Source organism: Parasteatoda tepidariorum, chromosome 5 (genome assembly GCF_043381705.1).
Source record: "Parasteatoda tepidariorum isolate YZ-2023 chromosome 5, CAS_Ptep_4.0, whole genome shotgun sequence".
NCBI lineage: Eukaryota > Metazoa > Arthropoda > Arachnida > Araneae > Theridiidae > Parasteatoda > Parasteatoda tepidariorum.
The window spans coordinates 55977152-55995040 of NC_092208.1; the positions used below are offsets into that span (position 1 = coordinate 55977152).

The 17889-nt window shown below is 26.7% G+C and overlaps 1 protein-coding gene across 1 annotated transcript; it reads right to left on the reverse strand.

Annotated features, from left to right (window-relative positions):
• Positions 1–233: 233 nt before the first annotated feature.
• On the reverse strand, positions 234–16796 carry LOC107455823 (aldo-keto reductase family 1 member B1). The gene is made up of 12 exons (XM_016073536.3): positions 16579–16796; positions 16002–16405; positions 13842–13914; positions 13596–13763; positions 12605–12721; positions 9228–9305; positions 6703–6819; positions 4457–4563; positions 4036–4117; positions 2845–2928; positions 1291–1373; positions 234–380 (listed from the first exon to the last, which is right to left on the reverse strand). The coding sequence occupies exons 2-12, from the start codon at positions 16007–16009 to the stop codon at positions 338–340; spliced, it is 960 nt and encodes a 319-aa protein (XP_015929022.2). The 5' UTR covers positions 16010–16405; positions 16579–16796; the 3' UTR covers positions 234–337.
• Positions 16797–17889: the final 1093 nt, after the last annotated feature.

Genomic DNA, 17889 nt, shown 5'->3' on the forward strand with positions numbered 1-17889 from the left:
TCAGAATTAATACAGTCATGTACAGCTGAAACATATTTGTGGTAAGAAATAAAGAATAAAGAGTTATAAATAAATTTTTTGTTTTCGATTTAGTGAATTAATGATTGATTTAATTTAATTAAAACTCGGTTAAGAATAATTAAAAAAAATAAGTTTAAGAAATTTTAAAAGCTAGGAAATATGTAATGCCTATTGTGGCATCACAGTAATAATAGAATATAATATATTTGATATTCATGATGAAACAGTTTTTTATTGTTAACCAAATGTTAATACTTTTATACAGTGCTGTAGCAGTTTTGTCTTACAAACAAATATTTCAATCAGAGCAAACATTTTAATACTCAATGCCAAAAGGATAGTTTGGATCATCCTTCAACCTAAAAAAAAAAAAAAAAATATTAAGTAAATATGATAAAGTCAATAAAGCTTTAAAAACTATTTGAACTTTTTTGGGTGCAAAGAAAAGAAAAGGCTAGCATAAATAACACAGTTCAGGCAGGTTTGCTGAGTTTAAATCTGCAAAAATAATGAAAATTTGGAATAACTTAATACAAAACTGTTTTGGACTCTAAAAATAGAAACATTTTCTAACAGAAAAACTTTTATGCTATTAAATTTTTTTATAGAAAATTTATGTAGATTAATTGTAGAGGTGAACTTATGAAGATTGTGCTGGTGTTGCCTACAAGAGATTGGGACAATACCACACTTTATGATAACATTTTTGCATCAAGCTTGTTTTACTAGTGTCATTTTCCAAACAATTTCCCGAGATAGCAAAAATATGCAGAAACATTTTATTTTTAATCATGCTATTTTTCACCAAAAATGCTTTCCTGAACAATGTGACTTAATAAACTTCCCTAATTCTTCAATCGTAAAAGGGCAACTAACACGAAATAAAGCTAATTATGTGAGGTTATCATTCTGAAAAACTTAATTTGTAGAACTTTTCTGCTGAACACTTAGTATAATTAATATTAGCTTTGCCATAAATGTACTATAAAAGTGGATAGTTTTTCATAAATGAAACAAGATTAAATGATTCAACTGTTCATTTTAATATAATATGCAAGACAAGTATTCAATAAATTAAGCTATAATTTTGGCACTTTTTCAAAGTTCAGTAAAATTAGTAGAAAAAACTTATTTCTTTGTTGGTGGTCTCTGTTTGTGCACTCCTACAATACACTATATATTTTAGACATTTTTAAAGGAATCAAATTGTCTTATAAAACCACACGGTGCTGATAAAAATCAAAGAAGTGTAGTATTTAAAGGTCTCACCAATTCAAGTGGCAATAACGGTACTTCTCTGCAAAGCTACCAACTGTTATCATTTCATCTTGAGTAAGTGCAAAATCAAAGATCTGAAAGATAATAATTACAAAAAATAATAATCATCTAAATTTAATTAATTAAAGAATGAAAAATAAGTAATTATTAGAAATAGCTCATGGTTAGAATAGAGAATTATGGAAAGAGAAAATTAACACATCTATCTTCGAAATAATATAATAACACATAAGATTATACATTAGTTCAAATTATAGAAACGAGAGTGGTTAGTTTTTTAATATGAGAGGCCGCATGGAAAAATCTGCCCTTTTAATATTTAATTTGTAGAATTGTTCTGTTGAACACTTACATTGAATGTAGACATAAAAAATATAATTAAATGTTAGTGCAAATGCAACATGTTTTATTTAGGAATTTAATTGCATACAGATGCATACTATTATAACATTATAAAGAACTTTTTTTCAGAATTCAGACATAAAAAAAATTATTGATTAATTTTTAATTTTAAATTTAATTACACAAACATTGAGTGAAAAATTGTAATCTGAGAAGTACCGAGTCTTTTCTTTCATAAAACGTAAGGGAGCTGAAGTGCCGTCTGCTCCCCCGGTTCCTGATATGACACATTTCAATGAATAAAGTATTTCAAAATATTAATTAATTACTTAACACATAGGGGCAGAATTCATTATCTGTCTGAAGATAATCCTTAGTGTTTTTAATTATAGATCATACGTTATTATTTCTATTTATGCCGAATTATTATAGAATTTAATAGTAAAAACGAAGGGAAAGAAAGTTTGGAATGATACATGCCCTAAAATAAACTTATCCAACTCTGTAAATTGAAACATGCTCTACGCAAGTTCAGTGGTTCGATAAACAATACAGGTCTTTTAAATAAGCATTTTAAAGATTTTTAAAAAAATTTAAATTCAGCATATTATTTGAATCATAAGATCAGATTAAATCTTAACATATTGCATTGTTTGCATATTGGTTTGTTAGTAATGATATAGGAGTTCTTTGAAAATTGTTAACATGAACATACAAATTATTTGACTATAGCATAAGCACATGATTTTGTTATTAATCAAAAATATACTTTTTCAGAAAAATTTAAATTTGTGCAAAATCATTAAAAAAATATTGGGTTAACATACTATATTACATATAAAACGTACTATAATTGGTTAAAACTGTTTCAATATCTGAAAGATACTTAGGTTGCTGACATGTATAACTATTTTTAAGATAATATTCGGCACATTTTTTAAAGACAATATTCGAATGAGCTTAATATTAGATAGCAATCTCAATTTAAAAAAAATAAAGATGGCGTTGTCTTTATTTTTAACAAAAAACAATTATCTAAATCTATCCATCCGGGTTGCAATTGTAATCTATGAAAACTGATATAATCTACACATATATTCTTTTAAGACTAATAAGAGAACAAAAAAAAGAAACAAATATTATTACTAAATACATGACACAACATTCAAACTATAAAAAATTAGTTAAAAGTATCATTTTTACATTAAAGTTGCTGATTATTCTTTCTTCTGTAACACTTTTAGGGATGACGACAACTTCTCGCTGAACATTAAATCGTAACAGAATCTAAAAAGTAACAAAATATCTTAATTATTTTTAATACATAAAGTATACCTAAAATAATAAATAAAATAAAATTTGATGTGTTTACATGAAATATTTTAAAGAAAATGTTTTAAAATATTTATAATAGAAGTTTTGCTTCAAAAAATTAAGTGGTAAATTAATTTTAAGTAGACAACTAGCAGAAAGGTCATGCACATGCTTTTTAAACAGAGTTAATTTTCAGAAAATGTAACGATTTGTTTGTTATTGCAAATTAGAATAAAATATATAAGCAAGTTTAGTACAAATCTACAGTTAGTAAAAAAAAATTTTTTTAACGGCAAGGAATTTTATGTAAAAAAAAACTATTTCTCCTTACTATTTAGTAAATTTTAAACATATTTCAAGTCGACAAATTTGTTGCTTACGCATATGATTTTAGCGACATTTGTAGAACAATTGATGACAATTTTTGCCTTGTCATACTGGTGTGAATCCTAATGATAATATTTCTTTCTTTCCCCCCACAAGAAGCAAATTTTTTTAATGTAAGCCATGTAGTTTAACTCCTTTACTTACTTAAAAAGCTCACAGAAGTTTTCTTTTTCAATGAAACAATTAATCAAGGTTTTGCTTAAGAGTCATAAATCTTAGAAAACGTAAAATAATTTTAGTTTATTCTGATTTTGTAAATTTTATGCTATTCGACAAAATTTAAAAAAAAATATAAATGGCTAACTTAATAAAGCTAAATAAAAGTGACAGTTGTGGCCAAAAAATAAAAAAAGGTTTCCAGCCTTTTATTTTAGATTAATTTCTATACTAAAACCTAGAGAACTTAAAATAAAAAGGAGGCATAAAAATGAAATGAATAAGCATGTTTTAAATGCTTTTATACTTAGACTATATAAGCACCATAACATATTTAAAGGGGGAAAATACTGATAAAAAAATTACTAGTTAGTAATTTTGTGGATAAAATGTCTATATAAAATCATATATGACGTTTATTACAATCAATATATATTTGTCATTTTACTTACTACTCAAATTTCATGTATTCACTTCAATTCTAAATACCATTTTTGAGTAAAAATGAAATTTCAGTGTATGAAAGTTTAAACTTACTTGAGCTGGAGTCTTATTGTATTTTTCAGCAAGTTTTTTAATTCTCTCATCATCCAATAGACTAGGCTCATCAGGTTTATTCCTAAAAACAAATTCAACAACGTTAAAAAGCCAAATTTTGTTTGCAAAATAACAATTAACTAGATAGTTAAAAATTTTAAATATTGAAGTGAGTTGAAAGTAGCTAAGAAAAATGTATTTTACATATAATAGTANTATATATATATATATAATAGCAGAAAAAGCAATCTGCTTTCCCAAGAAAAATAATCCTAAAGAATTGTAAGCAATTTCTAATATAATAAATAGTAAATACAGATAACAAATAAACAGTAATAAAGAGAAGAATAATAAATTTCAATTCAATCACCCAGAAACCATCCCATATCTTTATATCACTTTCAATTTACATATAACTTACCATGGTCGATCAGGAGATCCTAGAGGGCTGTATGCAGTAACAGCAATGTCGTAACCTTTACAGAACTCAATTAGTTTATTTTGATTCAAATAAGGGTGGCATTCAACCTAACAGAGAAATGTAACATTAAAAAAAAACTTACTATACATGAATTTTTACAAATCACAATGAATACATAAATTTTGAAATACATGAATTTCTTACAAACCACAATAATGCTACCTTTTTAAATTAAACTAATCAGACAAAAAAATGATTCAGGAATACAAAATTGTCATCTTTTTTAAACACAGATGAGTCATCATTTTCAAAAAAATTAATACATAGTTAAGAGACATATTTTAATAAATTAACTTACAAAAAAAAAAGAAAGAAAGAAATACTTATATTTAACAACTAGCATTTTTCAAAATAAATAAATAAATTTCAATACATTTAACATCATAAACAAACAAGATATTCAAATGATTGCATTGATTTTAACGCTTAAACAAAATAATGGTATTTGTAAATAAAATAAGCATTTTAAGATTATATTATTTCCCAGCTTTTCTACTATCTGTAATTATGATATCTGCAAATCTCGCTTTTCCCCTCTTTTTATTTAAACGAAAATCAAAAAGTCCGAAATTCTATCAATCTTCCCCATTTTTTCAAAATATTATAATTATTTTTATAAAAATTATTTTCATGAAACCTCATGACATCTAAAGAAGTATATTAGACCAAAAAAGTACAATATTAATCCAGTTTATTCATGACATTTTAATTCAACTCTAAAAATTAAAGTACATTAAAGAACTAGATTGAATTATAATATAAATATACTAATAGTATTTTAATATTATAATTATATTTATACTAATATTATAAACAAAATGGAAGATCTTTAAGGGTAAAAAGTGATAACATTTTATAAAAATTACACATTACATACAACAAGCACTTTCATTCTGCTAATAAACGTTTATCAACACATCTTCCAATTTAAAACATGTAGCAAAGAAAATATATTTGATAAATACATAAATCAATTTATTTTTAAAGTGAATTGTCATTTTTTACCCTCATATTCTTCAAATAATAAAGCAATTACAAACATTAAACATTAGTGTAAGTCAAACCAGAACATATAAATACTAACTTCTACCATATCAAGGACTTTTTTTAGAAATGAATCAAATTTAAATGTTATAGGAGACTATGATAATATATAGAGCAATTTAAAAAAAAAAGCAATCTGCCAGTAGCTTGAGAAAATGTTATATCTAATCAGGCAAGATTATCAAAAAGAAAAAAAATGCATACATTTTTCTTAGTCGAAAAATTTAATATTCATAAATTTTGTGTTCATTTGCATTAAAATATTTCAAAAGATGAGAGTAGAAACTGTTTGAGTCTTTTACAACAGTTAAAAGAACTATTATTTCAAGCAATTTGTACGCACCACAAACACAAGTATGCAAATGAAGTACAACTCATCATTAGGGATTATATATATACTGACAACCCGAAACTAGAGTTGTTCTTGTTGGTTCTTTTGTTGAACGCTATAATTATGCTGGATGTTATGTTGATTGCAAGCCAGTAATTTTTTTCCCCTGATGAGCTTAATTTATAATAAATATATTTATTCAATCAAGTCTTTAAATAAATCTTCACTCAAATACTTAAAAAAAAAAATTCCCTTTTATAGGAAGGTGGTTTAGATGATGGCGCTGACACATTAAATGATTAAATCTCGAAGTTTAAAAATGGGAATGTAACACATATTTTTTTTAAAAATTTTAAACAGTCCTTACAATATATTTTAATAATTTTTTTTTCTATTCTAACCAAACATAGTTTTTTTTCTTTCTCATCTTGCCTTAACTTTCCACACCAAAACTAAGAAGATGAAAGTTAATAATTGCTGTAACTATTTTAAGATAAATATTTAAAATAATAGCCAGTTGAATACCAAGTAGCTAAACCAAACTTAACCATAACTAGTGTTATGATAGTAAAACAATAACATATTCTTTATATAGATGTAGTACCAAACCTTGAAACAGCAAAAAGTAGATGTACGAAAAAATAGGAGGCGCAAAGCAAAGGAAACAAGCTGATGTAATGTAATAAAATACAATAGTTTTCATGATTTAAAGATTTTAAAAATAGGCTGATTATTAAACTAGTTATTTAGTTTAAGTGAATCTGATCATAGATATATAAATAAATAAAATAGAACACCACACAGCACTTACTTGCAAAACAACTGGCTTGATTTTGCACACATCAAGAACTCTACGAATCTGTTCACTGTTGAAATTGGATAGACCAATAGCTTTCACAAGACCTTTATCATAGCATTCCTCCATACCCTACGTAAAAAAAAAAATTATCACAAAGCATAGGGCTGTCGATAAATTGCATCACTCAGAAGGAGAGGATTCATGAAATAGTGAGAGTTTGTGACACGAGGGACATATAGCAAAATGTGTGGCAGCACACATTATGGATAAAATATAGACATTGAAAATTAGCAGCTAAAATATTTCTGTATTATTTATTTTACGCTTTTATCAACTTCTTCTTCAAAATAATTACAAACAAAATCACTGTTATGCTTTCAATAAAACACATGGTTAAAGTTAAAACAAAAAAAATTTAAATGTGATGTTTTAAATTGTGCCTTGTTTCTGAACTGATAGTATATGTTTGTAATACAGCATGACAAGGGAAAGGATATAGTGAAATTTGTCAATTTGTGACAGAGGGGAGTAACCATCAAAAATATTGAGAAAAAGTGTAACAGCATTTATGGAAAGTATAAAATGAAGGATTTGCTAAATTATTATGATCTGACAATTCATTCTTTAACATGCTTTAAATGTAGGTAAACTTTTTTTATGAAACAGAAAAGTATCAAAATTGAATAATATCCTCAAATATTCATAATTTTTATGCACTTGAATATAATACTTTTTCCACTTCAGAATAACTATTTCATTTTATTGATTGAATGTTACTATCAATAATATTTCAAAAGTGTTGGAATAATCCTCTACTCTTTAAAAACAAAAATTCTATGACAAGCTAGATATTAATATTGACTAAATGATATGTTTAGAATAATTTTTAGTAACCTAAAAGCAGTAAAATTTTCAAATAAAAGAAAGGAAAAAAAACTAATAAATGCTCATGCAACAAATAAAACCTGAATAATGAAACTGCCTTAGAGTGAATAGAAAATATTTTTGAAAATTTCATTACTTGATATTAGTTACTACACACTAATAGGATTTGAAAAACCTAAGATTCAGCCTGGAGTGATTATATACCAAATATTTCTAGTCTAATAAAATAATAATAGCGATATAAATACCATATATATATAGCTTTTAAAATATAAATTATAATTCATTAAAATTATCTTTTTGACTGTAAACAAATAACAATATAAAAACTTATGAAATGACAGAAAGTGAAGTAGAAGCGTTTTTGGAATATTTCTCAAAAAATCACGAGTCCAATAATCATAAGTTAACAACATCAGGAATAGAAATCCAAAAAAGTTATACATCTGCATATGAAGTTATCTTATGAAGTATGATGAGTTATCATATGAAGTTAAACTAAAATATTTTTTGTTGAGTTCAACATCAATGTTTGAGGAAAGTTCTTTTTTTCTAACAGATAAAATGCAAAAGCATAATCATTTTATTGTTTTTACCTTGAGAAACAAAACCTGCATTGATATATATATATATATATATACAGTGGTGGCCAAAAGTGTGGACACTTTTTGAAAGTTTCATGTTTTGCAACTTTCTGTGCTTGTGGAATATATTAATTTTCACTTAAATACAAACATTTATATATGAAATTGAAGGTAATTTAATGTAGAATTTAATAATAAATACAGTACAAATACTTCCCCAACAACGAACCATTTATTTTTCAGCAGGATTCAGCTCCATGCCACACAGCAAAAGTATGCAAAGCATGCTTTCAAAATAAAGGCACAGATATATTACCATGGCCAGGAAACACTGATCTCAATCCAATTGAAAATTTGTGGCGACGTTTGAAAATTCTTGTACGAAAAAAACGTCCATCCAATAAAAGACAACTAAGTGAAGCTATAATTGATTCTTGGCACCATGTGATTACGAAAGATGAACTCCAAACACTCGTTCACTCGATGGAAAAACACTGTGAAGCTGTCTTAAAATTTAAGGGTTATCCTACTAAGTATTGATTGTGTGAGTATCACTTTAAAAAAATGCAAATCTAAGATAGATCTTACTATTTGTTGCGATACAGCTAGCGCATAACTTTAATTGCATAACTTTTTTTGTAATACAGATATTGTAATACTGTATTTATTATTAAATTCTACATTAAACTACCTTCAATTTGATATATAAACGTTTGTATTTAAGTGAAAATTAATATATTCTACAAGCACACAAAGTTGAAAAACATGAAACTTTCAAAAAGTGTCCACACTTTCGGCCACCACTGTATATATATATACATATATATAGGTTCTACTAATTTATATCCTTAATCATAGAATTAGAAAATTTTTTAAAAAATCCTTGTGGCTAACACAATAAAAATATTAATTTAATTTTAGTATAACTTATGTACCATAACACATCCACTTTTATATAATGTAAAAAACTTGGAAATTAATGAATAAAAAATAGCAACATTTGTGAGTAATATTTTTAAACTACTAGTTTAAAACAGACAAAGTATTAAATAATAATAATTAAATAACCTTCCACGTTTCTATGAAGTCAATATTTTCTGTTAACATCTTGTTGTTCTCATCTTTAGGAAAAAGGTCATCTCCTTCCTTAAAAAGATAAATAAATTAATTAATATATTAAAAAGATAGGAAAATAAATTATTCATCAATTTACAAAATTGCCAAGCAAATATATATATAGAGGAGACCTTCATTTCATAAATATATATGTATTAAAAAGTTTACATGTTAAAACAGAACAATGACAATAACAGTTCACAAAAATTTGTTACATTTAATAGTTGTGTTCAGCCAAGAGTTTGTCACAGTCATAATTTTTGAGATGATTAAGAGAGACATATTTTCTTCCTGAGCTATTTTTTAAATGGATTTATTTGACTGAATTCATTTATAAATTCTAATTTAATACATAAAGGTCCAGAAATGAAGTAAATTTAGACACTGGTAACTCTTAAAAGAAAAATAAACTACAGAGAATTGGCAACGCTGACAATTATGACACAATATCCTATTTTGTGGCAAAAAACACAACAGGGCCATTCTCATGTTATGCACGGGACATTTGCAGGCCTTTGAAGTTTATAAAAATAGTAAAATAATGGGGTAATAATTTTTTTTTTTACAATTCAATTCAAAACAAGTCTGTTTCTTAAAGACTGCATAGAAAACAAATTAAAAATTAAAGTTTAAATACTTGAAAAGGGATTTAATATAGTCATTATGCACGGAACTCAGAAAAAAGATTAATTTCTACCCTAACTTCTATTTTTCATAAACTCTGTAAATTTAAAACTTGTATATTGTCATTATATTTTTTTTCTTAGCTGATAAATATTACTTCTATTAAATTATGCTGAATGTTTTCCAAATACATTATTTCATAAAATTCTAAATTTATTTTATTTGTGTTATGCACGGGACATACCTAATGTTATGCACGGGACATGTCTTCAATTTATTACACACGGAAGCATACTCTTGATTTAATTATGTATATTTTGAAGTGGCAACACTAATTCATACTTTGAATTTAGTTTGGTGATCTGGATTAGAAGCTTTATAAATCATTATAAAGGATAATTACAACTGTATCGCCAAAGAAAGAAAACAGAGATTAGGAATAATACACCATCAACAAGCCAAATTGAAAATGCCTACAAGAGTTATCAAGCTGTCGGAAAAGCAATGAGAAAATCATTAAAATCTTTACCTAAATCTCCAACCAAAAAAAAAGAAAAAAGAAAGCAGTTTCTGTAATTGCGACAAATTTTGGCTTAAACATGCAAGCTAGTCAGAAAAATACTATTAGTGATGAAGAGTCACCAAATTTAGTACGATAATTTTTTTTCCGTCCAGATATTTTTTTTTACAGCACCAGGAATGAAAGATGAAGTTACAGTTTGGAAGAATGGTGAGAAAATTAAATTAAGAAAATATTATTTGGTGACATATCTGAATGAAGCATCAGAGTTGGCAAGGTTTAAAAAAGAAAGGATTAATCAACGGTTTAAACTGTCCTGTCCAAAACTCTATGGATCAAATTATATTAAAATTTTAAAAAAATAATGTGAAAAATAAAAGGTTAATTTTTGAACAAGGAACAAAATGAAGACAAGTTTTTGTTTTGTTAAAAAAATTATTATTACTTTAAATATTGCATTATTTATCCTTATGCAAAAACATAATTTATCAGTACTAAAAGCATATTTAAAGGATAAGGTACTCACTTTTGTTATTCAATGAATTGTGCAGCTTCAAAAGTTATTGATCTTTTCCTATTATATTATTTTCCTTTAATAAGTTAAAGTAAATTGTATAAAAAATATAAAATATTTATTAATGTATGTAATTATTATGTGTTTAATAGTTTCACATATAGAATTTTTATCTTTTACCAATGTTTAAGGTTTTGGACACTTTAAAACAGTTTAGGACAGTTTTAGGCAGCTAAGACAGTTCCAATTGTGCAGTCTGCGGAAGATTTTGTAAATGTTGTAAAAAAAGCTATGCCACCTATTACAGTGATGCTATTTTTAGATAAAGATATAAACAGAGATAATAATATGTGGGCCAACGCAAGAGTAATACCAGGAATTTCTAAAATGCATGGAATTACATATTCGCCTTCTGGTTTAAAATTTTATAAAAATGCTGTAGCACCAATAAAAAGAAATCTTAATACCAGGGCAATTAACACCACAAAAAGTATTGGAGGAAATTGGGTTGTTGTGAAATATGATAATAGTTTATATGCTGGAGAAGTTATGCAAGTGCTGGGAAATGATATTGAAGTTTCTGCCATGGTAAAGCCTGGAAAATATTGGAAATGGCCTAAACGAGAAGATAAAGTGTTTTACAACATGAGGAAGTTGTTAAAGTTACTCAGCCACCTACAGTTATAAATGCTCTTGGAGTTTTTGATTTTCCCGATTTTTAGAGAAATCTAAGTTATGCACGGGACATGAAAACAAGTGCTAATTTTTTATCTAATATTAAACTTAGAGGAACTTCCTTTGTAGTATAAGTCAGTACTAAGAGAAAGAAAGTAAAATTGAAGCAGTTTCTGTTTTGCCCTAAAAATAAATGAGAAAAATAAAAATTATCATGTTTTTGTGTTATGCACGGGACAACCAATTTTTGCTCAAATAAATTTTTATTTTTTACATAATTTTAATATGATTTTTAAATTTTTAATTTATTTTTAAATAAGAGCATCATATAGATATATGAAAGAAAAAGAAGAAAATTGAAATGCTATAATATTTTTTTAGCTAAGGAAATAAATGTAAATATGTTGATTATAACAAGAAAACTTAAAAAGTACAATGCTAAATTTTAAGAATTGATTTCATAATAAAAATTTAAATATAACTATTATTGTATCTCATTTTTTAAGATTTAACCTATGTACTTTATTATTGAATAAATTAAAAATATGTACAAGTAAGATAAAAATTGAGGTTTAGAGTGTTTACAGTGGAGAATGGCCCAACACTGAAAAAACATGAAGCCAAAGCAACATACAATTTATTTACTTTTATAGCTGGTTCGGGCAACCACTCCTAATTTATTTTACAGTGGTCCGCACAAAATTTTATTGTCCTCACATAACTGTTAATTTCGACCTCTAACATATATATTTAAGTAATAAATAGCATCAAAATCAGACAAATTTTTTTTTAAAAATGGCTTTTGATTAATATGATAGTCAAAGCAGATTAAATAAAATTTTCTCATATTATATCTAAAACATTACTTACACATAAATTAAGCTTGAAGTTAATCACATTAAGCTCCATGATAATTTAATAAATTTTCATAAACATGATTCCTTAACTTTCAAATGTTTCCAAATAAAAATACAAAGTTAGATTATTAAAAATTACTTTGTAAGCGATTGGCCAATGGATGAGGAAGAGATCCACATAGTCAAGCTGTAAATCTTTCAATGATCGTTTACAAGATTCAATAACTTTTTCTCGTCTATGAAATGTGTTCCATGCCTAAAATTTAAGAATATGTAAGAGGAAAACATCAAAGACACACAAAAAAAGTTTAAATGCTGTATAATTATATTTTTGCACATTAGAATTTTATTTATATAATAAGGTTTCCTTAAAAATAAATCATGTGAACTGAATTTTTTTTTAGTTAATAAGCAAAACAGAGAGGTAAGCAAAAGTAAAAAAAGTTCTTTTCTACTAACAACAACTTATTATTTTTTAAAATAAATGCTCTTGAATTGGCAGATGTCTTAGATTGAAAAGTCGCTTAAGTAACTTTATTCGCATGAATACGAATTGCGATATAGTTTTAAAAATCCGTTATAAATATGAAAATCGAATCTTGATATTACAACCACATAAATAAGTATCGCAATAATGGATTTGAAAAATGCGTGAAATCAAATTCGTGTGAATACAAATCGGGATTTTAGGTGTAAATACAAGGATATGTAAATACAAGTCAATACATTGGATTTATAATTCGCATGAATAAAAATCGCTGCAATGTATGCTTTTAAACCATGTGAATACGAAAATTGATGAACGATATTAAAATCGCGTGAGTAAAAATTAGTGGATCCAAACACACAGTTCCAAATGGTGAACATCCACCAAATCAAAACAATCGGAATGGCAGAAGAATTATGTGTATGTAAATGTCTCGTTAATGGGATATAGAACAAATTTGTCAGATAATAAGATTTTGATGCGCGGAAGTCTGTGAACAGATGATTTTGAGATACTCGGAATTCTGCAACACTCGTGGGAAAATCACATACCCTGCTTATAGTTTTTAGACCCTGAAGACCGGGGAGTACCCGGAATTCTGGGGTACAGCGGGATCACAATCACCCCTGATTAATGAACTTACTTTAGTAGTCACAAAGATAGCTTGGCGAGTGATGGTTTTATCAGCAATCTTTTCTTTGATTGCATTTCCAACTTCCGTCTCATTTTGATAGGCAAGAGCACAATCAATATGCCGATATCCACTCTGAATGGCACACTTCACAGCTTCAAATACGTGACCAGGTTTAGACTAAAATTAAAGAAAATTAGTTAAACTAAAGATGTTATATGTATGGGAAATTTAAAATTTTATAAGAATGGAATCTACCTTCCATGTGCCTAAACCGATAAGAGGCATTTCCATTCCATTGTTCAATTTAATTTTGGGGGCTAATTTTGCACTGTAAAAAAAGGAGAATTAAATAAATAATGTAATAAAAAACAATAAGACATTTTTCAAAGAAGGTAGAAGTTACGAAACGAGCAATATTGCTGATTTCATATTTGCGACTATAATTAATGTGCAAGATTTGAGATATTAAGTCCCTAATATGTAACACAGAGCTCATTCTAGACAGGGTGAACAAGGCGCAGCACCCTGCTGCCCTTTTAGTCAAAAGAATCCACCCTGTTGCTCCTGAAGTAATTTAGTGCCCTGATGTAATAGACTCCTTACCCTTTCTTTCCTCAACCCTTCTTTATTTTTCCCCCAAACTCTACAATGGATTTTTTAAACTTTTGTTATTTTCAACTCTTTTTATTTAGTTTGTCATTACTGTCAATACATAGATTTATATGGGAAAGGAAAAATAGCTATAACACCCCCTTGTTGCACTTGTCTTTGAAAGTTATTTCCACTATCATTAAATCATAATTATTATTAATTATTAAATCATAATTACAGACACTTAAAAACATACATTTATTTTTTTTATTAATATATGCATGGATTTTAAATAAATTACTAAGCTAATTAGCTCATAAACCCAATTTATATGTTAATTTATTAATAAAAATTAGTAATTAATATGATTACTCTGCTACTTTTAGTAAAATAAAAAAAAAGTAGAAAATTTCTTTTACTAATTAACAAGGTTTTTTAAATAGAACTTGTAAAGCCCATAGAAAGAAATGATTGCCTTTTTAGAATATTAATGCCCCTTTTTTTAAACTTTTGCACCCTGCCCTTTTTTCTGCCTAGAATGAGCTCTGTGTAACAGAGTTAAAATCACAACATAATGCTAAAATTAAAAATATTTTCTATTTTTATGAAAATAATTGTCAAGTATTGGCAGTGGCCTTCAGAAACTATAAAATCATGATAGCATAAAAAAATAAATAAAAAAAACATTACAGAAAGGGACCAATTTGAAGGTTATAACTTGGAGTAACCCTTGGCCAAACCTTCACCTACTTTTTAAATTTTTTTTTTGGAAGTTTAAAATCCCTTTTCACACCTTGCCAATTGTAGTTCAGGCTAACAGGTACCAATAAAGAAATATCCTCTTCAAATTCATATTTTAGAATTAAGGCACATTAAATGATAAAATGAATGTTAAAGGAGCTAAAAATTCATCACAAAGGTCTGATGAGCTGAAAACCAACTGAAAGCAACTTTTAGAAATTTTTTTTTTCTATAGTTGGAATTGTATAACCCAGCTGAATTTGAGTTATGCACTTTGAGTAGCACTTACATTATATTTTCATAGAGTTTTTATCTAACTTTTTAAGCATTATTGTATTTTGAATCTAAATAAATGCTAAAGCAATTCCTTTTCTAATTATTAATTTACCTAAACATCAAATTAATTTATTCAACAATCAAACTAATTTCGTAAAAAGAGTTCATTACATTTCCTTCTAAGCAGATAGTTTTTTCAGTATTGAAGAGGTTCACTGTATGTAAAAATAAGAAAACACTTATCCTGATTTTGAGAAAAAAAAAGAGTGAAATTTTATTCCTTTAAATGTGACATTTAAAAAAAAAAGAAGAAATTACATGTAAAAGCAGGGAGCATTTTCTTTTGATTTCCAGGACTATCGTCACATAATTTAAAAGAATATTTCAGCTACAACACTCATTCAAATTCCTACAGATATGAAATAGCATTGTGATTAATTATTATTTTTTTAATAATCTGAAAGATCTTAGCCATTTAATATTAAAATGTTTAACATTAGGACAATTAAAATAATTGCAAGATCATTTTTTTAAAAATTTCTAGTTCTCAACAAACTATATAATGCTTTTTATTATGTATTTATCTAAATGTTTAATAAAAAAACGAACATTGTTTTAAATCAATGAGTTCATTGAAATTATCGGTCCTATTATTGACTTATTTAAAATAGCTTTATACATCCAACTAAAATGGAAAAATTTTTGAAAATTATTAGAGAGAATAAATATTAAAAAAAGTTATAGAATCGAATGAAATCTTATATTGCACATCAGTTTAATAGTATCTTTAGAAAAAATACAACTTACGAGCTCATGATCCCAGTGACAAGAAAAAATTTTCAGTGACGGAAATACCGGTAGTCAAACTGAATAGAAAGAGAATGGAAAGGGCAAACAGATTAAAAACCCGAAAATTTATCAGTTTACTAGATAAGAGGAAAAAAATGAGTAGCAATTTAAACTCTTGTTTGTTTATTTAACTATCAATCAACATTACACGTACATTCCAGCCGGATAATGTTACAGAAACTTTTTCTGACGAATGAGTAGAATAAGTTTATTCCATTGGTTTATCTTATCTTCTATGCCAAGGTTGATTCATTCAGAAAAACTCACAGTAAAACGTCGTCAAAGTTGATTACAATTTACATTACGAACGGCAGTGGTGTTTACACATATTTGGATTATTGGCGCCATCTAACATTTACATTCTGAAAAAAATGTGTTCATGCGAATTAGTTAACGAAATTAATTGTCATTGTTAAAATCGCGATTTTATCAATTAAACATTACAAAAACATTAGATTCATTCAACAAAATTGGGTGTAATTTTTAGCCAACTTGGTTGAATTACATTCATAGTCTCTTAAAATTTAATAATTACGTTTTTTAAGTAAATCTTTCATAAATGCATATGATTTAAATGTTTTCCATGAGATCATGCATCCCTTAATAAAAATGAAAAGAACTTGTGTAAACCCTACACATCGCATTGCTGTTTCCATATGCAATTTTTAAACACATAATAAATGACCATGAGTGATAGAATGCACTACATGCAAACTTTAATTACGATTCCCTACGTTCTCTTCATATAATCAACTTAAGGCTACTATACTATCAGAGCTGACCTATCAAGCAATATTGGAGCAAACGAGTTCACAAGCTAACGTTATGTTAGTATTGTGCTTATGTTAGCTCTTTGCTCCAAAAATAGATGATAAATCGGCTTGTCTAATTCAGGGGCTCTAAATCACCTCTTATCATTTTGACGTCGCAAAACAAAAATTAAGTGATAAAATGAGTGGGAAAATTTTATTTACAGACAAATTATTAATTATATCATTTTAATTTTATGTATTTGTTAAATCCGCTAAACCATAAAATGATAGAAGAGTAGTATGCTTATATTATCTGGTGCTGCCATCTAGCATTTTAAGTTAAAGTTAAGAGAGGACAATCGATTGTATTCCGTATTTTGATCAAAATGTTTTTGTTTTTCTTTCTTTTCGGTAATTGATGAGTAATATTTGAATATATTCAGATTGAAGTTATGCAGACACTAAGGTTTTGAAATATTTTCCTGAGTGTAATATTCAATTTCTTTATTATTTTTTGTTTTGCTTTATCCTAGATGGATAATATTTTAAAATTAATTTTTTAATATATCGAAAAAAATAGAAAGCAATCTATACTTCACTTATATGCTGTCATCTTTGAAATGGTAAAAGTTCAGAGTTAAATGACAATGCACCAGTTTAACCAGTTGGTATTATATTGACTCTGACTTCGGCAGTGTTGCTCTTATGTGCTTGTTACGCACATGCGGTAAATCCTCAAGCTAACCTCATGAAGCTTACACTATAGTGCCTAAAAATCTGATCATTGTCACAAAATGTAAGAATAGATTTCTTTCATGTTGTTAAAAGGTTATTACTTTCTTTTTTTTTCGAATTTTTCCTCGGTTATCTTGGTTATAAATTAAAAAATAAAGAACTTGATATTTCGAACCTAAACACATCAAGACGTGTCTTTGGAACCATTGTTTATATTAACAGACATAATACATGAAAATTCGATCATTGTCTCAAAGTGTAAAAATATATTTGTGGCAAGTAAAAAAATTTTTTTTCTTTGCTGAGATTTTTTTTCTTTGTTTAAGATATATTGAGAACAGTGTATGCTAAACACTGAC